Below are 22,827 nucleotides of genomic sequence, written 5' to 3'. Positions count from 1 at the left end.
CTGTGACTCTTGTATAAATGAAAAGTAGGGGCGCCTGGGTGGCTCGGTCGGTTCAGCATCTGACTTCGGCTCAGGTCATGATCTCACAGTTCATGGGTTCGAGCCCCGCGTCGGGCTCTGTGCTGACTGCCAGCTCAGAGCCTGGAGCCTGTTTCAGATTCTGTGTCTCCCTCTCTCTCTGACCCTCCCCTGCTCATGCTGTCTCTCTCTCTTTCTCTCAGAAATAAATAAAACCTTAAAATTTTTTTTTAAAAAAAGAAAGAAAAGTAGACTCAGTGCTATCATAACACTGTGTGTAGGTGGTGGTGAGCTTGAGGATTACAGTTTACACAGTGAGAAGAGAGGGAGGAGACCTGATGAGTAGACACACTCACTCATTTATTTCAAAGGGTATCTTTACAGCACTCTGAGGTTTTTCTTTTTCATTATGCACCCCATTAATCAATAGTGAATAAAATATCCTTCTCTTTGGGGTCTTAATTTTAGAAACCACTTAGATGGAAGGAAATTAGATAAATTTATAATGAGTTCAATGAAGCTACTATAAGCCCGATGATGGATTGGGAAGAGCTGACGGAAACATCTAAAAGGACTCCTTGTGCATTTGAAGATTAAAATACGGATAGAACTGATTTTTCTGAAGCATCATTTTAATGATCAGAATGTAAAGATTCGATGTGATAATTAAATTACTTAAATAACATTTGGTGGTTTTCAAAGTGAGCCTTAAACTCTCTTGCTTCATTTTCTCCCAATAAATAGAAACTTATGTATCATCCTTTTTGCTCATGCGACTTCCTCTTTGGGATTTCAGTTATCCCAAAGACAAAACAGAGGGGTGTATCTAATAGCATGACCTACTGTATTCTCCTTATGGTATTACATACATTGTAATGTAGAAGAGTATTGTCCAATAGAACTTTCTGTGATGATGTGAGTGTTCTCTTATGCAGTGCCCATTATGTTAGCCGCTAGACACAACTCATTACAGAGCACTAGAAATGTGGCTAGTGTGATGGAGAAGCTGAATTTTCTCTTTTTTTTTTGTTTTGTTTTTTAATTTTATTTAAATCCAAGTTAGTTAACATAGTGTAATAATGATTTCAGGAGTAGGATTTAGTGACTCATTACTAACGTATAACACCCAGTGCTCATCCCAACAAATGCCCTCCTTAATGCCCATCACCCATTCATTTTAATTAATTTATAGATTCACGTGACGCTAAGAACTCCACAGGGAACATTCCTTTTACAAAACACTCTCATACTGGCACGCATCAACTATTTTATTCAAAGGTAATATTTCATCAAATATCCTCCTACTAAAGAATTTGTTTTGCTTTCTTTTTTAGCCTGCTTTTGGAAATACTGTGTCTGAAGTTTTCTCTCTGGATACAAAAGGATAAGAACATTAGAAAAAGATACACATCTACTCATGACTGCTTAAAGATTGTAGCTATTTTCAGCATAAAGAAATGGTGGCATTTATTTTGCATACTGTATGCTTAAGGTTTAGGTTTTGAATAAAGGCAAATCAGTTGCACTTTTGCATGGCATGGGCTATCAAGTGACCTTGTAGTGCTGAAACTGGCAATGCCGTCTGTATCTATTGGATGCTTTCCATAGATTCATTGTCTACATATAGTTTTGTTTGGTGATGACTCTGCTTTTGAGGTATCAATTAAAATGTTTTAAAAAGTGGGGCACCTGGATGGCTCAGTTGGTTAAGCCTCCGACTGCGGCTCAGGTCATGATCTAGCCCTGAATGGGGCTCACTGCTGTCAGGACTGTCAGCACGGAACTTGCTTCAGATCCTCTGTACCCCTCTCTCTCTGCCCCTACCCAGCTCATGCTCTCTATCTCAAAAATAAATAGGCATTAAAATAAAAAAGTAAAATATTTTAGGGGCGCCTGGGTGGCATAGTTGGTTAAGCATCCAACTTCAGTAGAGGTCATGATTTCCGGGCTCCTGAGTTTGAGCCTCATGTTGGGCTCTGTGCTGACAGCTCAGAGCCTGCTTCCGGTTTTGTGCTTCTCTCTCTCTGCCCCTCCCCTCTCACACTTTGTCTCTCTCTCTCTCAAAAATAAATAAACATTAAAATTTTTTTAAAAAACAGAATATTTTAAAAATCATCTTGGAAAATTAAAATAGATTTAATTATATGAACTTATGGAAAAATATGCATATTGTCCCTTGTCTTTCTTATGATTGTGCAAGCTATTATCTCTTTTCTGTACATTTGGACAATTGTCACTGAAACTACTACCACCAAATGAATACATTCATTACTGGGGGCAGGAATATATGGTTTATTGGACTCTGGGAGAAAGTAATACCAGATGTCTCAGAGATAGACAACTTCCTTATGAAACAATTTGCCTTTTGGTTTCTTAACTCTCATCTCTGCCCCCTGCACAGCATCACGAACTCTTTGAAACTCAGCATGTCTATAAGAGATTGGATTTGTTGTGCTACAAAATAAACAAAACAAAATTGCTTATTGGCTTTCTCTTGATTCTTTTTTTCCCTTTTCACATCTATACATCAAACTGCTCTTGCTTACATCTGAACAAGCTCATTTAGTCAATTCAAGGCAGGGAATTCAACTTCAGTTTTGTGTGTCAACTGTGCTATCCCAGAAACATTGTCAACTAAAATAATATTAAGGACTAGACTAGATGGTGAGGCCAGTCTGCTCACACTGTCTTAATTCACAATCTGGGGGAAATGCAGTTTATTTACATAATATCAATTTTGTGGTGCTTAAAGAGAAAACTATCTCAGAGTGTGAACCATATTGCTTAAGTTGAAAAAAACATAAAACAACCAAGTTGAGCGATTTATCTATAGTGCTATATATATACTACACTTATTAAGATCCACTCAAATGTACATAAATACTAGTTGCTCAATAATGCCTGATTATTCCTCCATATTTATAGCAGTTATAAACAGGAACATAATATTGTAATAAAGACAAAAATTCTTGCTTTCATCATCTCATGTTTCTTAAAGTTGGAACAGTTAAACAATACGCAGGCAGTTTGAATCTTCAAGAGTAAGGTCACACAAAAAGGTTTTTGCTACTTCTTCCATTTAGGAGAATCCATTAAATTATCTTTTAATCGTTTGCTTTAAGGAATTTAATTCTCTAAAGCTATCTGTAGATTAAAGGTAGAATTTGTTAGACTTTCTGTAGCGTGAGTAAATTTTAAGATGATGTAGCATCATAAAATATCTCTCATAAAAAATTTGTTATGTAATTGATGACAGAACACAGAAATCCATATTCACAGTCTGCTCTGTGAAGCTTCACAAATGAATGAGATAAATTGTCATATTCTGAACAGAAATTATGTTTTACTTTCCTGCTATGTTAAAAGAATGGCATATTTCAAACTGGTGTACCACTGATTTATTTTCTACTTTGTATAAGTAGTGGCAGAAATTAAAACATGAAATAAAATAGTTATAAGTGAAGAAAACATTCTTTTGTTTTTGTTCATTAAAGTCTTGTATATATATTATGAGATAGATGCATTATTACACATTATAATAGAATATAAATCCATACATTGTGACCTCTGACTTTAATCAAAAGGAATGCCATAAGCATAACTTTGCATTAAAAAAATAAAGGTGATAGGAAATCAATTTGTTTAATTCACCTTTAAACCTTCACCATGAGAAAATTTTAGGCTAAAGTAGGCTCTAATGCCTTTTGTCAATGCATGAAGCAGTAGCACCCAGGTGGATTAGAAGCTTACAAATAATCAAATGGGAGAAAAAGGGAAGAAAGAACCTTTAAGGAATAGAACACATTTCTAAAATTCAACAGAAGGTTGGGGAAAGGTGGCGAGAGACATTCTAACTTCTTCTTAAATAACTCTCAAATAGCAGATCCTACAAGACATTTTCCCATGTACCACTGCTAACTTTCTAATGCAAGTTAGTGAAAAACAGAATTGGTTAGCTCTCTTGAAATTCATTTCTCCTTGCTATGTATAGCCCATCTACCATAATTAACAGAATCATTCACTTATTTTTTTTCTAAATGTAAATTTGAAGATTTTCAGCAGCTGAAAAAAATTTCCCCCAAACTAAGAATTTATATACAAAGCCATCTGTATTCTAAGTGCATATGTTCATTTCTATGTTTCTTTGAGTTCATTTTATTCTTTGGATCATAGAGTTATTCAATTTTAGTTAAAATTAACAGCTATCCATTTCTCGCCTCTTGTTATATGCATTTACCTTCTCATAACATTCTTCCTTTTTATTTTAAAATAAATCTCTGCCCTATTGATCAAACTTTTCTCCTCACATATATCAGGTTCATCTGACAGTGATTGTTAAGGTTTAAAGAAGTTTTTCAGAGGCTTTACACACTTCTGCTACTGTCTGGTTCAAGAAACATGTTATCTTTGTGTTTTGAAGGCATACCCAATGCACTATGGGCTTATGTGCCTAAGTTGCAGTAATATCATACTTATTGTTGAGAACTGAGCTTTCCAGACTATCAAACTTTTTACTTTGATAGACCACTTAAAAATAATTGGAATCATTTAAAGAAATCATTCTTAAACACATTGTACTTTTCAATGCCTTTTTAAGCACAATATATGAAACGAATCAAACAGTTTCTTAGGAAGAATCAGTAGCATCAAGAAGATTGATTATTGTACTGTGCTAAAAAGTACGGTGCTAAAATTATGTGTACTTAACAAGCCTCTGACTGGTCCAGTGGTTTACTACTTGGTGTTTCTTTGCCTTCTTCCTTACTTTCCTCTGTTACTCCTGTGTGGCTATTCTCATAATCAGCCACTGCTACTCTTAATTAACTACCAGCTGTAATTTAGAGAAAAGGAAAGTTGTTAGGGGCCATGAGATGTCCAAACCTGACAAATGATTGATATCTTTCACTTCCTATTTCTGTCAATATGTTCTGAGCTGCAGGTATTTTTTTCAGTTCTTTGGAAGAATAAAATTGATGGCCTTAATTACTGTTGTTTTTTCCTGGCTTATACATCTTTCTTCTTTTATTTCTGGAACTGGGGCTATGCTTTATTTGATTGAACCTTACTGAAATTTGAATACACTAAGAGAAGCCTAATTTCATAATCATTTCCAAGAGGCTCACAGGAAAAGGATAAAAGAGAAGTAAAATATTTAAGAGAACATACACTGTCTTATCTTTCTGTGTTCCTCAATAATGAACAAATAGATCCTACCTAAGTTTTACAGAAACAAATCAGTCTTCAGTTATTATTCTTCAATTGCATACATGTAAGTGGAAATATAGAAAAGCATTTCACTGTATTGTGTTTTTTTATTGCTTCTTAGAAAAGTAGGGTTTGGGGCCAGCTAACCGTTCCTGTTAGCTAAAATGTATATTTTAAAAATATCCATACATTGAAATGGTCTGCATAATTTAATTAAAGCTGTAACAATACTGTGATGTGATGGACTGCAGTTCAAACTGTGGAAGGGATTTGCAGAAGGTCAGTTCCTTAAAAGTTTAATCATTAAGGGAGTGTAAAGAACTTCACTGGAGCATCTTCCGTGTTTCTGTGGCATTTCACCCAAGGAAGTTGTGTCTGCAAAAATGAAAGTTGAAATTGTTAAAGCTATTGAGAACTCCATAGATAAGGGGAATACCATCAACTTCGCTTGAGAAGAACGAAAACTACATGATGTTTCATTATAGCTTTTATTTCTAGGACATGTTTTTATTGCAAAGACAATAATGCAAAATGGCAATTACAGATCAAAATGCATTAAAAAGAACATCTTCAACGTACAAGCTAGGTGCTTAGTCTCAAGCCACAGTTGCTTTCTTTGGGTACCTGCTGCATTTTATTTCTTTTCCATTTTCAATCTTGGTTCAACGATGTTGCCATGACATAGAAAAGAAAGATAAAGAAAATCTGACTACTACTTTCTGTTTAGTGCTATGGTAACATATTGATAATTGTATATTTCGCTCTAACCAGGACCAACCATAATGCTGGAATTTAAACATCATATTTCTGCTCTTTCAGAGATCTGTTAATATACTTGAATGATAGTGTATCAATATTGTTCTAAAATAAAAAAAACTCCAGTATAATAAAGCAACATGTCTTACATTCTTTTTTTTTTCCAATCAAATGAAATTAAACATTTATTAGTTGCTTACAATAGGCACAATGCTAAGTTCCCTTGTACTCAAGGGTCTCAAAATCTAATAGGGTAGGCATACAAGGAAGCAGAAAAACAAAAAACCCACAAAACTGTAAAGTGTGACAGTGTCCTAGTGGCTGCATGCACAAGGTTCTGTTGGAAACTTGGAAATGAAAAAAAGCAACATATGTCTTACATTCTTAAAAGTCTTAGTACCTGTGACAGCAAGGGGTCGCATAATCAATAGTCATCTTCCTACCAAATTTCATCAGGAAGGCATCCTGATTTCAATGGCAAAGACCTAGAACTTGCTAACTGCATCTAGAGAAGCTATGAAACCTTAGATAAAACACCTCTCTGAATCTGAGTTGTTCAGAGCGGAAGGCTATAAAAAACTCAGAATTTTGGTCCAATATGTTAATGACTTGAGGAAGACATTTTGCAAGTACCAGATTGTCTTCCTTTCCAAAACACATAGCAGAGAAGAGGTTAGCCTTTCTTCTGCAAACGAGGTAACATAGAGCAGCTGTATCTAGACCTAAACTCAAAATAAGCAAAACTTCCACGATTAGAACCAGTTTCATTTTTAGTGTGAAGACTTCAAGTGAAACCCAGAAGGTGAAAACCCACAAATAAACCTGCTCTAAAAGAGCCTGCATTAACTCCCACAGAAGCGGAACAAAGATTTTCACAGTCTGACACACTGCTTCTGTTTGTTTAAAAAATGTCTAAGCAGAGAAGTTGGCATCCAGCAATGACAACTTACACCCTGAAGACCTTACAGGTGATGAAGAGAACTCTGGCCTAGAAGTCCAGAGACTTGGATCCTGGACGTTGCTCTGTCTGAGAGTCTGTAACATTTTGAGCAAATCAATTTCCTCTCACAGACCCAGTGTCCACATTTGTCAAAAACAAAACAGAAAGAGGATTGGATTAAAAGAGCCCTTACCTTCCTGAATCTCTCAGTGACTTAATCCAAAAGATACTGTACTAATAAGAAATAATAAACGAAAATTTTTAAAAAGTTAAATGGAAATTAGAAATCTACTTTTATATTTGTTTTTATTCATAAACTATAAAACATAAAACTTCACATGAGGAAGTAAAAAAGCATCTGAGAAATCCTGGTGATCATGGCAGGAAATAATGAATAGAAACCTAATGGCTGAATGGGTGCACCTGTAATGATTGACAAACGGGGAAAAAGAAAATATATGGTGTTAAGTTTTATTCTAAACCTGTTCTTTGTGATATTACTATCTTGAAATTTTACCCAACAAAGCCTTTTAAATGAAGGACATAATATACTAATTTGGATTTCACCCACAGGGATTCAGAAGACATTATATTAATTTAGCTACCTTTTCAAAGTTTGGTATCTATCTGGAGTTTATATGGTCTAAAACTTCATATGAAAATGAGTTTCCTGTGTGGTTTTTTTCTTATCATAACCTTTTTTGGCTTAATTCAGAGATACTAAAATGTAATCAAGGGTGTCCAAGGTGATAGAGTACAGGTGGAAACTAATTAAAGTTTTAATCTGTGTCATAATGTTCTCAATACATCAAGCAACTGGAGGAATATGATCCTGGTTTCAAGGACTTACTTGGTTTGTAATGGCAATTAGTTAGATCCTTCTCGAATATAAGGTGGTGATTTTTAACAATCCAAAAGAGTGGCCATACTTGGTATATCTCTAGATGTAAAGAAAGCCTGATCTACGTTTTGAAGACGGTACTGCTCAAAATGCACCGTTCGTCACAGTATTCATTAAGTCTCTCTATATTTGTGGGCATTCAGTAACTTCATAACTTCATTGATCAAGGCCTCCGTGGGCAAAAAAAAAGATTATTTTAACTAAGTCATTCTGAGAATAAGAAAGTTGAAGTAAAACACTGACTTCTCATTGTGGTTTAGGGCATTTGACGAGAAAAAACAGGCACGATTTAAATTGAGAGGTTCAGGGCTAATGTGCTGCTCTTGGGGACTCCGTATCTTTGGTTTTTAAGGATCATCTTGAGAGAAACAAAAACCAGAGTTTTCTCTTCTGTAGCTTGAAATTGGTAAAACAAACAAACAAACAAACAAACAAAAAGTTCCAGGTTGTCTTAGCTTCTAGGAGGGAGGATGCATTCTTGGTAGCCTTTCCTGGCAAAAAAATATATTACCTAGATTTTATGTGTAACATTTAGTGTTTAAAACATATAATGTGTATGACTAAATGCACTTGTGAAAATATAAGCTCAGGATTTTAGGTTTTTGGATTTGAATGCTACTTATATCACTTACTAGCTATATGGCATTGTGAATTAATTAATATATCTAAGCTTTGTACTTATTTGTATAATAATATATTAATAATACTGAGTACTACATGTCAGACACTATTCTAAATGTGTAATTTATACCAATAGATTTAGTCTTCTGGACAATGTAATGTGATAGAACTTTTTATTATCCTCATTTTATGAAGGAGGATTTCAGAATTTCAACAAGGTTCCATGGCTAACAGACAGATGAACTGGGATTTGACTACAAAGCTGAGCTCTCAATTTCACCCCTTTTACTATACTGCTTCTCAAGGTACTGGAAAGAGTAATATGACCTACTTTATGGAACAGGATGATTAAATGAAGCAATATGTGCACAGCACTAAGTATAGGGTCCAGCACAGAGTAAATTTACGGAACTGTAATCTAAGATGTTATCACTTGCATGTACTGTGTGTCCAATACATTCTAGAATTACTATATGCATCTAATTTAATATTCACAATACCACATTATGTGTCACAATACATTCACTATGTTATTACCTAAGTGTACAAGATGTAGAGGAATAAGATATTGTGAGGGAAACAAGATAATGAGTGAGTGACAGAACCAGCATTTGGATTAGGTGTTCTGATTCTATGACTATACTCTTTCTGCTACATCCTTCCCTTTCCTATGTTCTAAGTTATCATTATTCTGGGAACGTAGTTATTGGCAACAAAATGATGTGTGTCGCTGAAATGTGTCTTCTTAATAGAGGGATTACTACACAGTTATATGTGTAGCATATGCGAAGGTGATTTATTACATCAATTAGAACTTTAGCCATTGTTCACATATTAATATTCAATAATTGAGTAAGAATCTGTGAGAATAACTGAATCTTTTTTATGGCAAAGTGTATCTAGGACATTCTTTTGCTTCTTTAATGTCATTTAAATTATTTAGCATCAATATATTATTGAGTACAGAAATGTTGAAAAAGTGATTTTATAAGCTAAGAAATCAAAAGGGCAGTTTATAAATCAAAATGGATCAATTAGCCCATGGTGAAATATTAATTGGAAGCCTGCGTATATTGTTACTTTGTCAAATTGTACTCACAGTTGGAATCAATTAGCCTCTGGAATTTGAGAGACGATTTCCACCAATCCGATCCACAGGGATACCAAATCGCCTTTTTGGATGATCTACTATTTTCCTGAAATAAACCAAGTAGAACATTTTTAAGCTGAAGTCCAAGTTATTAATTAATGACGTTTGCTCCTTTATTTCTTGCAGATCTGGGCACATTCTTTAGGAGTTGGAATACATATGATAGTTACCATTCATCAGCACCCACTGTATGCCAGACACTATCTCTTATCCTTTCAACATCTGTCAAAGTGGGTATAACTACCTCCAGTTTTTATCTGAGGAATCAGAAGCTTAGAGAAATTAAGTGACTTATCCAAAATCAAATAGTGCAGATGAAAAGTTGGGTCTTGTTAGCATATCAATCTGGTAGGTGTTTAGCTTGGGTAAGTCCCTTCCTCTCTCCAAATGTTGGTGTATTCATCTGAAAATGGAAGAAGATTGAAGTAGGTCAGTGGTTTTCCCCAATCTCTGCCTCAACGTGGTTCTTTAAGGGAAAAATGGTGGTGGGGGAGAAAAAAGTGCAGATGACAACACTGAATGTGGAGTGAGTGTGCCTCTCATGTCTCCCCTCGGATTTTACCCAGAGATCCTTTGCACACAATGGTCTTTGTCTGTTACATAGTCTCTGTGCCAAATACTGTTTGGGAAAAAAAAATAGCTTCATTATTAAAATAAATTTTAAAAATCCTACAGGAGGTCTTCTAGCTTGTATGTTCTATCAATTCTCTCGTTAGAAAAAAGAAACATTTTAATTTGATTTGTTATTGCCATCCCTTAGTTCTATTAAATCAAAACCCTAATAAAGGAGGTTTCAGAGTGCTCAGTACATAACTTTCACTGGCCATGGAGCTACGAGAAGTTTTGAGTCTTCCTAATGAAGATAGAGACAATGTAATCAATTTTCAACAGCTTAAAGAGTTAAAAAGCTTTGTTTCAGAACATTTTGAATAGTTTCTATTCTAAATATTTGCATTATATTGTCAATATATGCTACACAATTTAAACACAAAAAACTAATGAAAACTTCAATATCTATTATTTTTTCCTATTATCATTTATGATGTAGGTGCTATAAATAAGGTTATTTTTGTGATTGTCTTGGGATTGATAAGTCAGACACAGTTTTGCTTTCAAAAACCTATAATTAAGTACTCACAGATGGGTAACGAGTTAATGAAAACAAGTAGAAGAAAAAATCTCTCATTTTTATTGATGCCAAATTTTTGCCTTCATTATCAATGTTCGTCATATTACTATTAGGTAAAAAATTTATTTAAAAACTCTGAAAAGTATAGATAATATTGGGGATTATATAGGTAAAAATATAGATAATATAGGGGATTTTTATTGCTGTGTCTTACACATAGAACAGTCTATAAACACTGCTTGATTGTAATTAAAACAATAGATTTGGTGGTAGTTAATATTTACCTAGTGCTTTGTACTACGGTTTGTACTGTGTAGAAGAAGATGATAAAAACAGACGTTGAACCTGATATGGGTCTTATTCCCAAATGATATTGTAGGAATGAGGCCATGTTATGGGTTTTGTTTAACATCCATCTTCCTTTCCAAGTTGACCCCTAGTTTCACTAGTCAGTGCAGGTAGTGTTGTATGTATGATCTTATAAGGCTGTCTGCTAGACAATAGTTTGTTAAGTGGGGAGAAAGCTGAGAAAAAAATATTTAGTGCTTATCCTTAATGGAGACATACCTCTGCCTCTATTCTTCAGATTTCTGAAAAACATGCCTCCTTAAGGGGCGCCTGGGTGGCTCAGTTGGTTAAGTGCTTGGCTTCAGTTCACGGCCTGATCTCACAGTTCATGAGTTTGAACTCTGTGTTGGGCTCTGCACTGACAGCTGAGCCTGGAGCCTGCTCCAAATTCTGTCTCCCTCCCTCTGTCTCTCCCCCACTCATGCACCCACTCTCTCTCAAAAAAAAAAAAAAAAACATAAAAAATATTTTTTTAAAACATACCTTCTTAAGTGATGTCTATCATTTGTACTTCTGGATTTCTTGATACTACATAGACTACATATTTTTTTGACTTGATAATCAAAGAGGAAACATGTTATCAGTCAAATTAGCATAAAATTAATAATGAAGAATCATAGGGAAATTATGTATATAAATTGTGCTTTAGGTATTCCGATATCATTATAAATAATTACTGTTGAAAAAAAGAAAAAAGTCTCTTTTCTATTTTGTTTCATTCATGTGAGTAAATTTATAGACTTTTATTTTAAGCAGTTATTTTCCTTGTGGTAGTAAGAATAAGTCCTCCTCAAAGATGTCGACACCATAACCCACAGAATCTATAATAAGTATGTCACATTACATAGCAACAGAGACTTTGCATGTAGGATTAATAACGACCTTGAGATGAGAAGATTATTCTGGATAATCTGGGCATGCCCAATCTGGTTTAGACTCCTTAAAAGTCGAAGATGATTGAAAAAGAATGGGTCACAGAGAAGGACTTAACCCACCACTTCTGGCCTTGATGATGAAGGAAAAGATCAAGAATCAAGAAATGCTGTGACCTCTAGTTCTCAGAAGGAAATAAGAACATCAGTCCTACAGCCAAAATGAACTGAATTCTGCCAACAACTTGAATGAGCAGAAAAAGAATTATTGTTTATAGTCTCCAAGGAGTACGGCTTGCTGATCTCTTCACTTCTTATCCAGCTGGCTGATGAGGAGAAAGAGAACACAGAGTAGCTAGCAGGGAGAAATTGAGAGGCTATCCAGTGACTAGCAATCAATCATATGGCTGCACTTAATTGAAGAGGAGATGGAGAAAAGCTGTCTAGAATGACATATGGTGATTGTTGTATCAGACTTCTGACCTACGGAATTGTAAGATAATAAATTTGTGTTGTTGTAAGTCTAGAAGTTTAAGGTAATTCATTACCATAGCAATAATATAGCTATGTGTGATTTATATATGCTTGTGTGATTTAGAGTTATATCTTAGGGTAATTCATTTTTATTTATAAAACAAATAGACTGATGCAATTTCTTATTCTTTGAACCCTTCAGTTCCTTTACTAACTACCCCCATCGTAACTCCAGGAAAGGGGTAAGGTAGAAGCCATCTCAGGGTGGAGGAGAGTGCTCAGAAGTCCCAGACAAGTAAGAAGAGGAAGTGAGAAACCAGCACCTTCCAGGTGTTTAAAGGACTGGTTCAGAAGGGGAAGGAAATGGCAGCTGGGAAAGAGAGTAGTGCCACTCATGTGAATTGACCTCCCAAAGCACCTGTGGGATAGACGGTGGCAGGAAAAGTAACACTTCTGCTTTTTAATTTTTAAATTTATTTTTTAAGGTTTATTTATTTTGAGAGAGAGAGAGAGAAAGCATGTGCATGAGTGTGTGTGGGGAGGAGTCCGTTGTGGGGCTCCATCTCACAAAGAGTGAGATCATGACCTGAGTGGAAATCAAGGTCTGGACGCTTAGCCGATTGAGCCACCCAGACGCCCCTGCTTCTGCCTTTTTAAAGGAAAGCATGATGATCTCATGCATCATTATAAATTAGAACAGAACATTTATTAGTTCATAGTACCAATGCATTTTTTTTTCAAAAATAAAGATACAATAAATGAAAAGAGCATTTTTTTTCTTTCTTTACTACAGTTGATCTTTTTCTGCTCAAGCAAATAAGAGGCAGTTGTAGAATGGTCAAAAGCAAAATAATTTTTTTCCATCCTTCTTTTCTCACTCCATGTTATTTCCTTCCATTCTTTCTCCAAGATTTGATTAGGAATCAGGACACGAAAGTCTCAGATTCTATTTGATTCTTCTACTTAATTGATGGTGTGAGCATTTGTAAGACTGTTGTCATTCTGAGCCCATCTTTCGTTTTTGATAAAATTTAGATAATACCTGCTCTATCTTCCCGGCATGGTTATTTATTTAACATACTTATTTGTTTAGTAATATTTGATTGCTTTATGCACAATCATATGTATTTGTTGTCTGCACTAGGGATAGAGTGGTAAATAAGACATGCATTAGCTGTTAAAACTCTCATTAGTTGAAAAAACTAATGAGATAACACACCGGAAATCATTTTATGATTTCCATTTACCATTCTTTTCTATAAGTCCTGTCCACGGGTTTTCAAACAATTTGTAGTTTACCATTTCTACAAGTAAAAGCTTTATAAAAGAGGCCAATACCTAGAATGTTAAGTGAAGACCCCTGTCAGTAAAGAAGTGCCCCTCCTTCTCCATATATAGTGGCCCCTGAAAGTGCTTCCCAGAAACACTTAAGGGTACTTAGAGCAGCATTTGAAAGCCACTAGCCAAGTGCATATGAATGTTTTTGTTCTAGCCATAGATCCATAATTACTCTGATTCATTTTCTAAAATTTGGGATTTGTTTCAAATGCTCACATGTGTCTTGAAATCAAATAAGAAAAATAAATAAAACATATATGAAAAACAATTCAGTATTTATAATTTTTAGCACTAATACAAATGGAAACAATTATTCTCATAAAGCAGAGAAACCAAAAACATGATCATAGCTGAGTAAGTTATTTCTACACTGTCTCTGTCCATTTAGAAGTAAAATGGCACGCTACTATTTATCTTTACATTTTTGCTGATAGGAAATATATAACACAGTACTAAACTCTATAACACATACACTTAAAGGAATAAACAGTGTGTAAAATATAAATATTAAGACAGTGAAATAAATATTCTCAAGACCAAAAGGGTAGGGGTGCCTGGGTGGCTCAGTCGGTTAAGCAACCGACTTGGGCTCAGGTCATAATCTCACAGTTTGTGGGTTCGAGCCCCGCGTTGGGCTCTGTGCTGACAGCTCAGAGCTTGGAGCCTGCTTCGGATTCTGTGTCTCCCTCTCTCTCTGACCCTCCCCTGCTCATGCTGCCTCTCTCTCTCTCTCTCTCTCTCTCTAAAATAAATAAAATATTTATTATTTTATTAAAGAATATTAAAGAAAAAAAGTTAAAAAGAAAAAGAAAGACCAAAGGGGAAAACTGTACTTTCTGACTACCTAGTCCCTCTTGTGACAAAACAATGGTATGACATGGCTTCTCCAATCTACCTTTTTCCACTCTAAAATTCTGAAATAGTTTAAGGATACAAAACATCTGTCAAACTCTTACAAAGGGAATGGATTGATTATTTTCAATACAACCTACACTTCACACTAAAGTATACTTCCTATATTAAATAGAATTTTTTAAACATTTACACTCATTGAAAATTCACTTTCTGAAAAATTTCTAACATTCTAAAACAGCAGTTAGAAACCTTGTATTTAAACTTTTTATTGAGAATCACTTCACACATACAAAATAGTCTATCAATTTATCTATGTTCAGTTTAAAGAAAAATAAAATGAACATTCCTGTTTTGGTGCCAAATTAAGAAATAGAATATTATTGACCCTTTAGAATTCCCTCATGTTCCTGTTTCCACACTGCATCTCTTTCATGGCTTGGTCCCAGAGGTAATCTATAGACTGAATTTTGGTCTAATAATTCTCCTTCTTTTCCTTATAATCTAAATGCATTATTCAAAACTCTCTTGTTTAGTGAGGATGGTTCTAAAATTTTATTTAAAGAAATCATGTGTGAATTCTTCTTCTTTCAACAAATATTTTGTGTTTTAAGATTTGCCCATGTTGATATATAAGATTTATTTTCACTGGTGTATAATATTTTATTGTACTAATATACAACAGCTTATTTAGATAGTCTATTGTAGATAGAAATTTGAGCTATGTTCTTTTTTGTCATTATGTACTAGTCAGCTGCAAATTTTCTTACAGATGCCGTTAATGCACACTTAAGGATTTCTCTAAAGTATATTTTTAGAAGTAGAATTGTCAGCTGTGCCTATACTTAATGATATTACATAGTGCCAGACTGTTTCAAAGTTGCTGTAGCAATTTACATACCCAAGAGCCTTGTATGACAGTTTCTATTGTTCAAATCTAGGCCAACCCTTCAATTTTGCCATTCTGATGTATCTGTAATTCTATCTCATTATGGTCTTCATTTGCTTTCTTTGAATAAGTTTCTTGTCTTTTCATTTGTTTATTGGCTGTTTCGATTTCTTCTTTTGGAAGTGCCTGTTCAAGTCTGTTGCCTGTTTTCTATTGGTCAGTTTTTCTTTTAAATATTGATTTGTAGGAGGGTTACAACTACTCAGAACATTAGATTTTGTCAGTTATATGCGAATATCCTTTCCCAATTGTGGTTAGTCTTTATTGTGTCTTTTATGAAAATCTTTAATGTTGTTTTTAAATTCATCAGTATTTTTATTCTTTGCTTACTCATGACTCTGCTCTAATGTTATGAGGGTATTCTCCTCTTTCATCCTACAATCTCTCTGTAGTTCTTTCACATTTATGTTTTCAATGCTTTTGAAATTATTTTTTATATATGGAATGTGACAAAGGTCATGTTTTTTTCATATTCATGCCCAGTCATTTATAAGTATTAGATTCAGCTTAAGTGTCATGGAAAATCCTTTTGCAATTTGACCTAGCATTGCATTGCTTCTAAGGTATAAATATGTTTGGAGAGAATTAAAACTTTTATGATATCAAATCTAACTATCTAAAATCTTTTACTAAGGTTATCTTTTATGACTTCTCAAGAATTTTTATAATTTTCTCCGTAAAGACCTTCCATAGTTTATTGGATTTGTTGTTGTTGTGGAACCATTTAAAAATATGTGCTGCAGGTGTTTCAACAGGTGTCGCTTACTTGGTTAAACAAATTTCCTTCTATTTCTATTATTAGCTTACCAGTGATTTTGATCATGAATAGATGTTTACTTTTATTAAGTGTTTTCATGCATCAATTGAGTGATGTGGCTTTCCATCTTCAATCTGTTAACTGTTTGTTTGTTTGTTTGTTTCTAAAGAAAGAAAGAGCAGCATGAGTGGGGGAGAGGAGCAGAAAGAGGGAGGGAGGGAGGGAGAGAGAGAGAGACAGACAGAAATGAGAATCTTAAGCAGGCTCCATGCTCTGCTCAAACCTGACACAGGGCTTGATCCCACGGCTTCAGGATCTTGACCTGAGCCGAAATCAAGAGCCGGTCACTGAACTAATGGAGCCACCAAGGTACCCCTGTGTTAATTGTCTTTCCAAAGCAAATCCACCTTACACTGTTTTTTTGTGATGAAACCAACATGATGATGCTGTATTGTCTTTTTAATACATTACTAGAATTGCTTTGCTAAATTTTTTCAGTAGAAATTTGTATCTACACTTATTAATGAGGTTGTCCTATAATTTTTTCTTATTCTCTGCATGTATGGTATTAGTGACCAGATAGTGCTATTCTCATGAAATGAGTTGAGGTTTGCACCTTCATTTTTGATTATCCTATTGTTATTTAATTATATCATGGTATGAAAATGTGTTCCCTATGACAGCCAAGGCCTTAAAATTTTAAAGCTTATTTTGTGAACTGGAACTTCACTGACTTTAATAGTTGTTTCATGTGAACTTAAACACTTTCTCCCAACTGTTGACAACTTTTACTGATCCTGCTTATGATTTTGAGTTCCAAGGAAAGAAACCTAAGAATCAGAGTGTTGAGAATGATCCCTAAAAACAACAATCTGATTTATTGGTATATCTTTTCTATTTTTAATGTTTATTTATTTTTGAGAGAAAGATAGAGAGTGCGCAGCAGAGGGGCAGATAGAGACAGAGGGAGAGAGAGAGAGACAGAGGGAGACACAGAATGTGAAGCAGGCTCCAGGTTCTGAGCTGTCACCACAGACCCTGACACAGGGCTCAAACTCACGATCTGTAAGATAGTTACCTGAGCTGAAGTTGGATTCTTAATCGACTGAGCCATCCAGGCACTCCTGATTTGCTGGTACATCATAAATGAGAAGTAGAATGCTAGGCCCTGTCAAGAAGAACATGCGACTCCAGCAACTTTGAGTAATATGCAAAAAGGAAGGATATAGTAATGGCTAACGGCGAATGTTCTTTCAAATAGTTCAGTAATTTAGATTGGTAAAACATAGAATTAAATTACTACATTATAAAACTTAAATGAATACAGTAGCCACGCTCTGACATGAACTCCAATAATACTACCATAATACCATCTCCTTCCATACTGAGAAGAGCTTACTTCTGTAACCAATAGCATATTGTGATTAATGTGTGATGTCCAAAGCTATGTCATAAATATATTGCAGCTTCTGCCCTGCTTTGTTGGATCTCACACTTGGGAAGTCATCTGCTATTTCCTAAGGACACTTAAACAGCCCTTTAGAGAGGATATGTGGCAATGAACTAAAGCCTCCTGCCAACCATGAGTGAGGAGCTTGGACTTCCTGCCACCAGCCATGTCGAGTGGGTCCTTTTGGAAATGGATAATCCAGCCCTGGTATAGCCTTCAGATGACTGCAGCCCTGGCCAAATTCTTCACTGTAACCCTTAGAGAGGCCTTGAACCAGATGCGTTCAGGCAAAAGTTTTCTGGATTTCTGATGCACAGAAACTATGTGAGAAAATAAATGTTTATTAATGTCTTCAGCTGCTCTGTTTTGGGTAACTTGTTTGTATAGCAACAGAAATCTTACAGTGAGTTTCAAAGGCTCTGGGATTCTACAAGAGATAACATCCAATTTGGGGGTTCCAAGGAAGAATTTACAGAGCACATGGAAACAATAAACAAATGGTGACCCTTGAATTCTGCAATCTTGGCTTTCACAATTTAAAATTAAGGTATAAGATTAAAAAATGACTATAGGAAGGCATGCCTGGCTGGCTCCGTCAGATAAGCATTACATTCTTGATCTCAAGGTCATGAGTTTGAGCTCTACATTGGGGTTAGAAGTTACATGCATACAGATGTAAATAGAAATGACTGTAAGGGGACATATATAACTATATGAACTTGGAGGGCGTGATGTGGGAGGAGTGACTAAAACAAAGGATTCAGCATAGCACCCATAAAGAATGAAAAGGGAAATCATCAAAGTCCACAGAATCATGTTTAAAACAGGCAATTAGTCTTTTAAATTCAAATTCCAGCGTATTAGGAATGAAGGACCACAACAAGTGAATGATGATGCAGTTTTTAGGGGCTAATATATAACGTCCCTTTTTCCCAGAGTCTACATTCAGAAACAGTAGAGAAATAAGATATGACCAATGCATGGATTTCAAAATGTCATTTGCACTGGTGATCAAGCTAAATATAGGATGTGGCTTTATACTTGCATTTGAAAGGGCTTCTTTATATTTCCTGCTTGGATAAGACAGATTTATATAACTAGTCATTATTATCTAATAACAACAGGAAGACAGGGGACTAACTAAACATGCTCAATTCCTCCTCAAAAATTGGCCTATTAGGTAAATGACTGCTTTCTCTTCTGGAAGGAGTAGATCAAGGATGGGGCAAGAAGCCAGTCTTTCCTTAACTAGAGTTCATCTTCACGGAAATCTGAGGCTTCATAAATGGGATATGTTTAGGAGGATGGAAGAAAGTGCTACTTTGCTTAGCAGAAAGTTGGTGTATGACTTTTGGAATTCTATTTCAAAGTGGTAATCCAATTTTAAACGGATTCTGTTAAATTTATGATGATGGTGCTGAGTATACATAATATCATCTTCTGTATTGTCTCAAGGAATGGGTATATGAAGAGGCATTCAGAAACCCACCACAAACACTGGAATAAATGATGAGACTGAGCTCTCTGCAAAGTAACACAGGCATGCTTGATTTGGAAACTGCTAGAAAGTTCTAGGACAAGGCAAAGAGGATCTTCATTTGCTGGGCTCATGGACCTTTCTGAGGGTCTAATGAAGCTTTTGGGACTTCTACCCAGCAAACAGATTTACAAAAAATGTGTTCTAGAATTTTCTTTTTGGGGGAGTGGGTGATATACATATCAAAGTCTATGCTTCACAACAGAATCAAGTATTGCCACTTTGTGGAAAATACTTTAAATATACCAATTAGGCTAGGGAGCAAAGGCAAAAGGGACTGTCTCAATCTGTGGTGTTGAGCTTCAGTGACCAGAGACCAGCAATAAAGAACAGTTATGAGGAAAAATGGCCCCAGATCATTATGCTTAAGAGCTTTTCCTATTGTATAGCCAGGCTTTTCAACTAGGAGGAAGGAAGCATGGAAATAAGGCACTAGACTCTGCATCATTTTTCTGTTTCTCACTCTGAAATGGAGCCCATCTTGAATTACCTCCTTTGGTCATCACCAAATAAGAGCTGGAAAGAGATAGTAAAAATCATGAGATGTCTAGGGTGGCCAAGGTCTGTAGTATTGCTTTGCAATTAATTAGCAAGGAAAATAAAATGTTAACATTTTTATCTTTAATCTTTGGGACTGTCATCAAGAAGGGCAATTCGTATTTAACAAAATGTAACCACAGTTGCTATTCTCAACTGTAGTCTGAATTTTATGTCTGGCTTGGGATAGACACTCATGTATCATTGGCATAATTTTTCTAAAACTATTTATTTAATGTGACCATTCTAAGTGAACCTTGCTGCTCCAGGCCTTGGAAACATGCCTTATTTATGCAGAACTTCAATTTCTTTATCAGAAGCTGCTATTTACCTGGGAATTCATTAGACTTGGAGTTAAACAATCTAGCATTCTAGCTGGTAATCTCAGGAAAATCATTTTGTCTCCCTGAAAATATGCAAATAAAATGAGGGTAATAATATCTTTGTAGGGTGTTATAGGGATTGGAAAAACAAAACAACATATACCAGAATGTTAAAATGGGATTTTTTTTCTATCTCAGTTTCGACAGTGGCCTCAAAAAGCTGAGGGAAAAAACAGAAGTAGGTGGCAAGTATTTCCTCTTGCATTCTGAAGTGAAACTCTAGACTCATGCAGTGTTTGCAAAGGGGTTGCCTACAAACTGATTTTCCCAACTTGAATCCAGTAAAAGGACTGATGTGGAATAAGTGAGGAAGGAGAATTTCTGTGGCTTGGGCTATTGGAGAACAGTGTTATTTTTGTTTCCCTCCTCCTCTTTCTTGTAGAAGGAAGGCTTCAAGAAAACAACTTAGACAGCTCGACGTAAGCCCATGGAAGCGGGAAGGACTGAGAGAACAGTATCAATAAAATCTAAAGAGCAAGAATCTGTGACAATTTGCTCCAGGCAAAAATGAAGAGATCATTCTGTAAGGAACAGCTTTTGTTTCAGGGAGCAGAATCAAGGGCGTGGGTTTTCTGTGGAGGAGACGCAGAGCAAGTGTGTAAGTAGAGTTGGCCAAGGTTAATCAGAAGAGGCATCTTCCCTGAGGGGCTTGCTGCCTGGAGTGATGGGTCAAGTGACCAAAGGAGGAGGCTGGTGGCGGTGTCAAATGAAGAAGCCTGAAAAGGACGAAGGGGAGAAGCATTGCAGGAAGCAAGGATATTTATGTCAATGTTCCCAACAGGGGTTATGGGATGGTCTTACAAAAACACCCCACGATAAGGAATCAGTTTTGAACATTTACCGAGACCAGAGAGTAGTAAAGCCAGGTCATGATAGTATTGGTCACAGCAGATTTCTCTTTATCTCTCTACGTTGTCCTCTCCAAGACTGGGGAGGCAGAAGGCAGCCCACTACAGTAAGGAAAAGGCTGAGGATAAACTGATTATAAGCAACCCCCTTCCCACTGCAGCTTTACGGCATGAATGAGGCCTAAGCTGGGGACAGGAGAAACTTTAACCGTATTTATAATTTGGGCTAAGACCTAAGAATAAGAATAGTTGTTTAAATGACTGAAATATAGATGTTTTCTAATAAAACTGACCCGCAGAGATTTATTATTTCAATGGGACCAGTAGAGTCATAGTACGGCCTTTGTTTTTATCCAAGGGGTAGGAAACAACTACTCTGAATGGGTGTGAGTGTATGTGGGTGGGGATGAAAATGGTTTTTCTGAGTATGTCACATGGAATCCTTTTCTTTGCATTAAATGGTTATAATAACAGGGTACTGGAGCAAAGTTTATTGACCTGAATCTGTACAATGTGTAATTACACTGGGTGCCTTGTCTGTTTGCCAGAGTCAATCTCTGCCTTGTCTCATTTGACTTCCAGTCTAGCAGGCTAACCTCTTTGGATCACATAAAAATTTCTTTGCTTTCTGGCTTTGGTTTGGGGGAAGCAATGGGTAGCATTGTAAAGAGACTGCAAGTGAGGCCAGGATAAATTCCCCTGCCTTGTGCCTTGCAAGGTCACTTCCCCCTGACTGAAGGTCACTGATTCTTTCAACCCATCTGATCAGGCCCATCTCTCTGACTTTTGGAAAACCTTCCTTTCCCTATCTCTTCAGACCAGTGCGTAAATCCATTATGATTCCTCTATACTCAGTCTTTTGTAAAAAGTCTTGTGAACAAACCCTTCTTCAATTTTCCTACTTCACACATGCTACCTGTTTCCTGCAGAAACCCTGTCTGACACAATAACATTATTTGTTTCGCTAACCTCAAGATATGAATGAGAGAATTCAAGCAATAACAGTTGTAAAATGTTTATAGTAAGTAAATAGAAATATAGAATATTAGTATTTTTGTTTCTGTAAGGTATTCTCAGTGTTGTGTGAAGGAGTGAGGGAAAACAGTTTTTAGAGAAATCCCAGGTCAGTTATTAATATATCTTATATTAAAGGGTCATACAGTAGATGCTATTTTGCCAGGGATATAATCATAGCTGCTTTGTTTGACTTGCATAAATGAGAAAACCATTCATTAACTTCAGGCTTTAAACAAATGAACTGAATTAGGAAACTACTTTGGTCTTCAAAGCATAATTAACTTTGTCCTGAGAATTAAAGTAATTTGCACATCCATTTGAAAATGAAGCTAGTGTCAAGTTGAGGTGGAGAAAAAGTTAAGCATCCTACAAAATAGGAACCAATAGGTGGTTCTTTGCCTCCTTTTAATATGATCTGCAAAGACATTGCCTGGTTTGACTTTTCATGATTGTTTTTATTTCCTCCCCATCCATTCATTCATCCTTCCATTTCCATCTCTTGGGAAACTTTTCAAAAGCAGAATTTAAAACTTTTCTTTTTACAATAATTGAAAATAAAGTAATGCATGTCGTATGCCTGAAAGTCAAGTTTTAAATATGGAGTCATATACCAATATAATTCTGGGATCCACAGATGTGATAGGAAAATGTTATATCTTCAGTGTCATTACCCTCTTATTAAAATATGAATATGAATGCAGGGAACAAATCGCAATAGCAACACAATACCTAGACCTTTGTCACA

General features: G+C 35.7%; 1 protein-coding gene across 3 annotated transcripts in view; it reads right to left on the bottom strand.

The window, feature by feature from the left end:
• Positions 1-5,544: 5,544 nt before the first annotated feature.
• Positions 5,545-22,827, bottom strand: part of OSTN (osteocrin) — a 43,731-nt gene continuing 26,448 nt past the window's right edge. Inside the window, exons 4-6 of one of the 3 annotated variants that reach the window (XR_005528718.1) lie at positions 9,541-9,637; positions 7,113-7,153; positions 5,735-5,879 (exon numbers count right to left, since the gene is read on the bottom strand). Coding sequence is in view for 2 of the 3 variants with exons in the window: in XM_039234236.1 (XP_039090167.1) it covers positions 9,553-9,637 (85 nt within the window). In the remaining variant the exon portion in view is untranslated. Of the gene's footprint in view, positions 5,599-5,734; positions 5,880-7,112; positions 7,154-9,540; positions 9,638-22,827 lie in introns of those variants that run through there. The other 2 variants (XM_039234236.1, XM_039234235.1) reach the window with 2 other exon arrangements.

This window comes from Hyaena hyaena, unplaced genomic scaffold, assembly GCF_003009895.1.
Source record: "Hyaena hyaena isolate Hyena2069 unplaced genomic scaffold, ASM300989v1 scaffold_84, whole genome shotgun sequence".
Lineage (NCBI taxonomy): Eukaryota > Metazoa > Chordata > Mammalia > Carnivora > Hyaenidae > Hyaena > Hyaena hyaena.
This window is presented reverse-complemented; position numbering and strand designations above follow the sequence as displayed.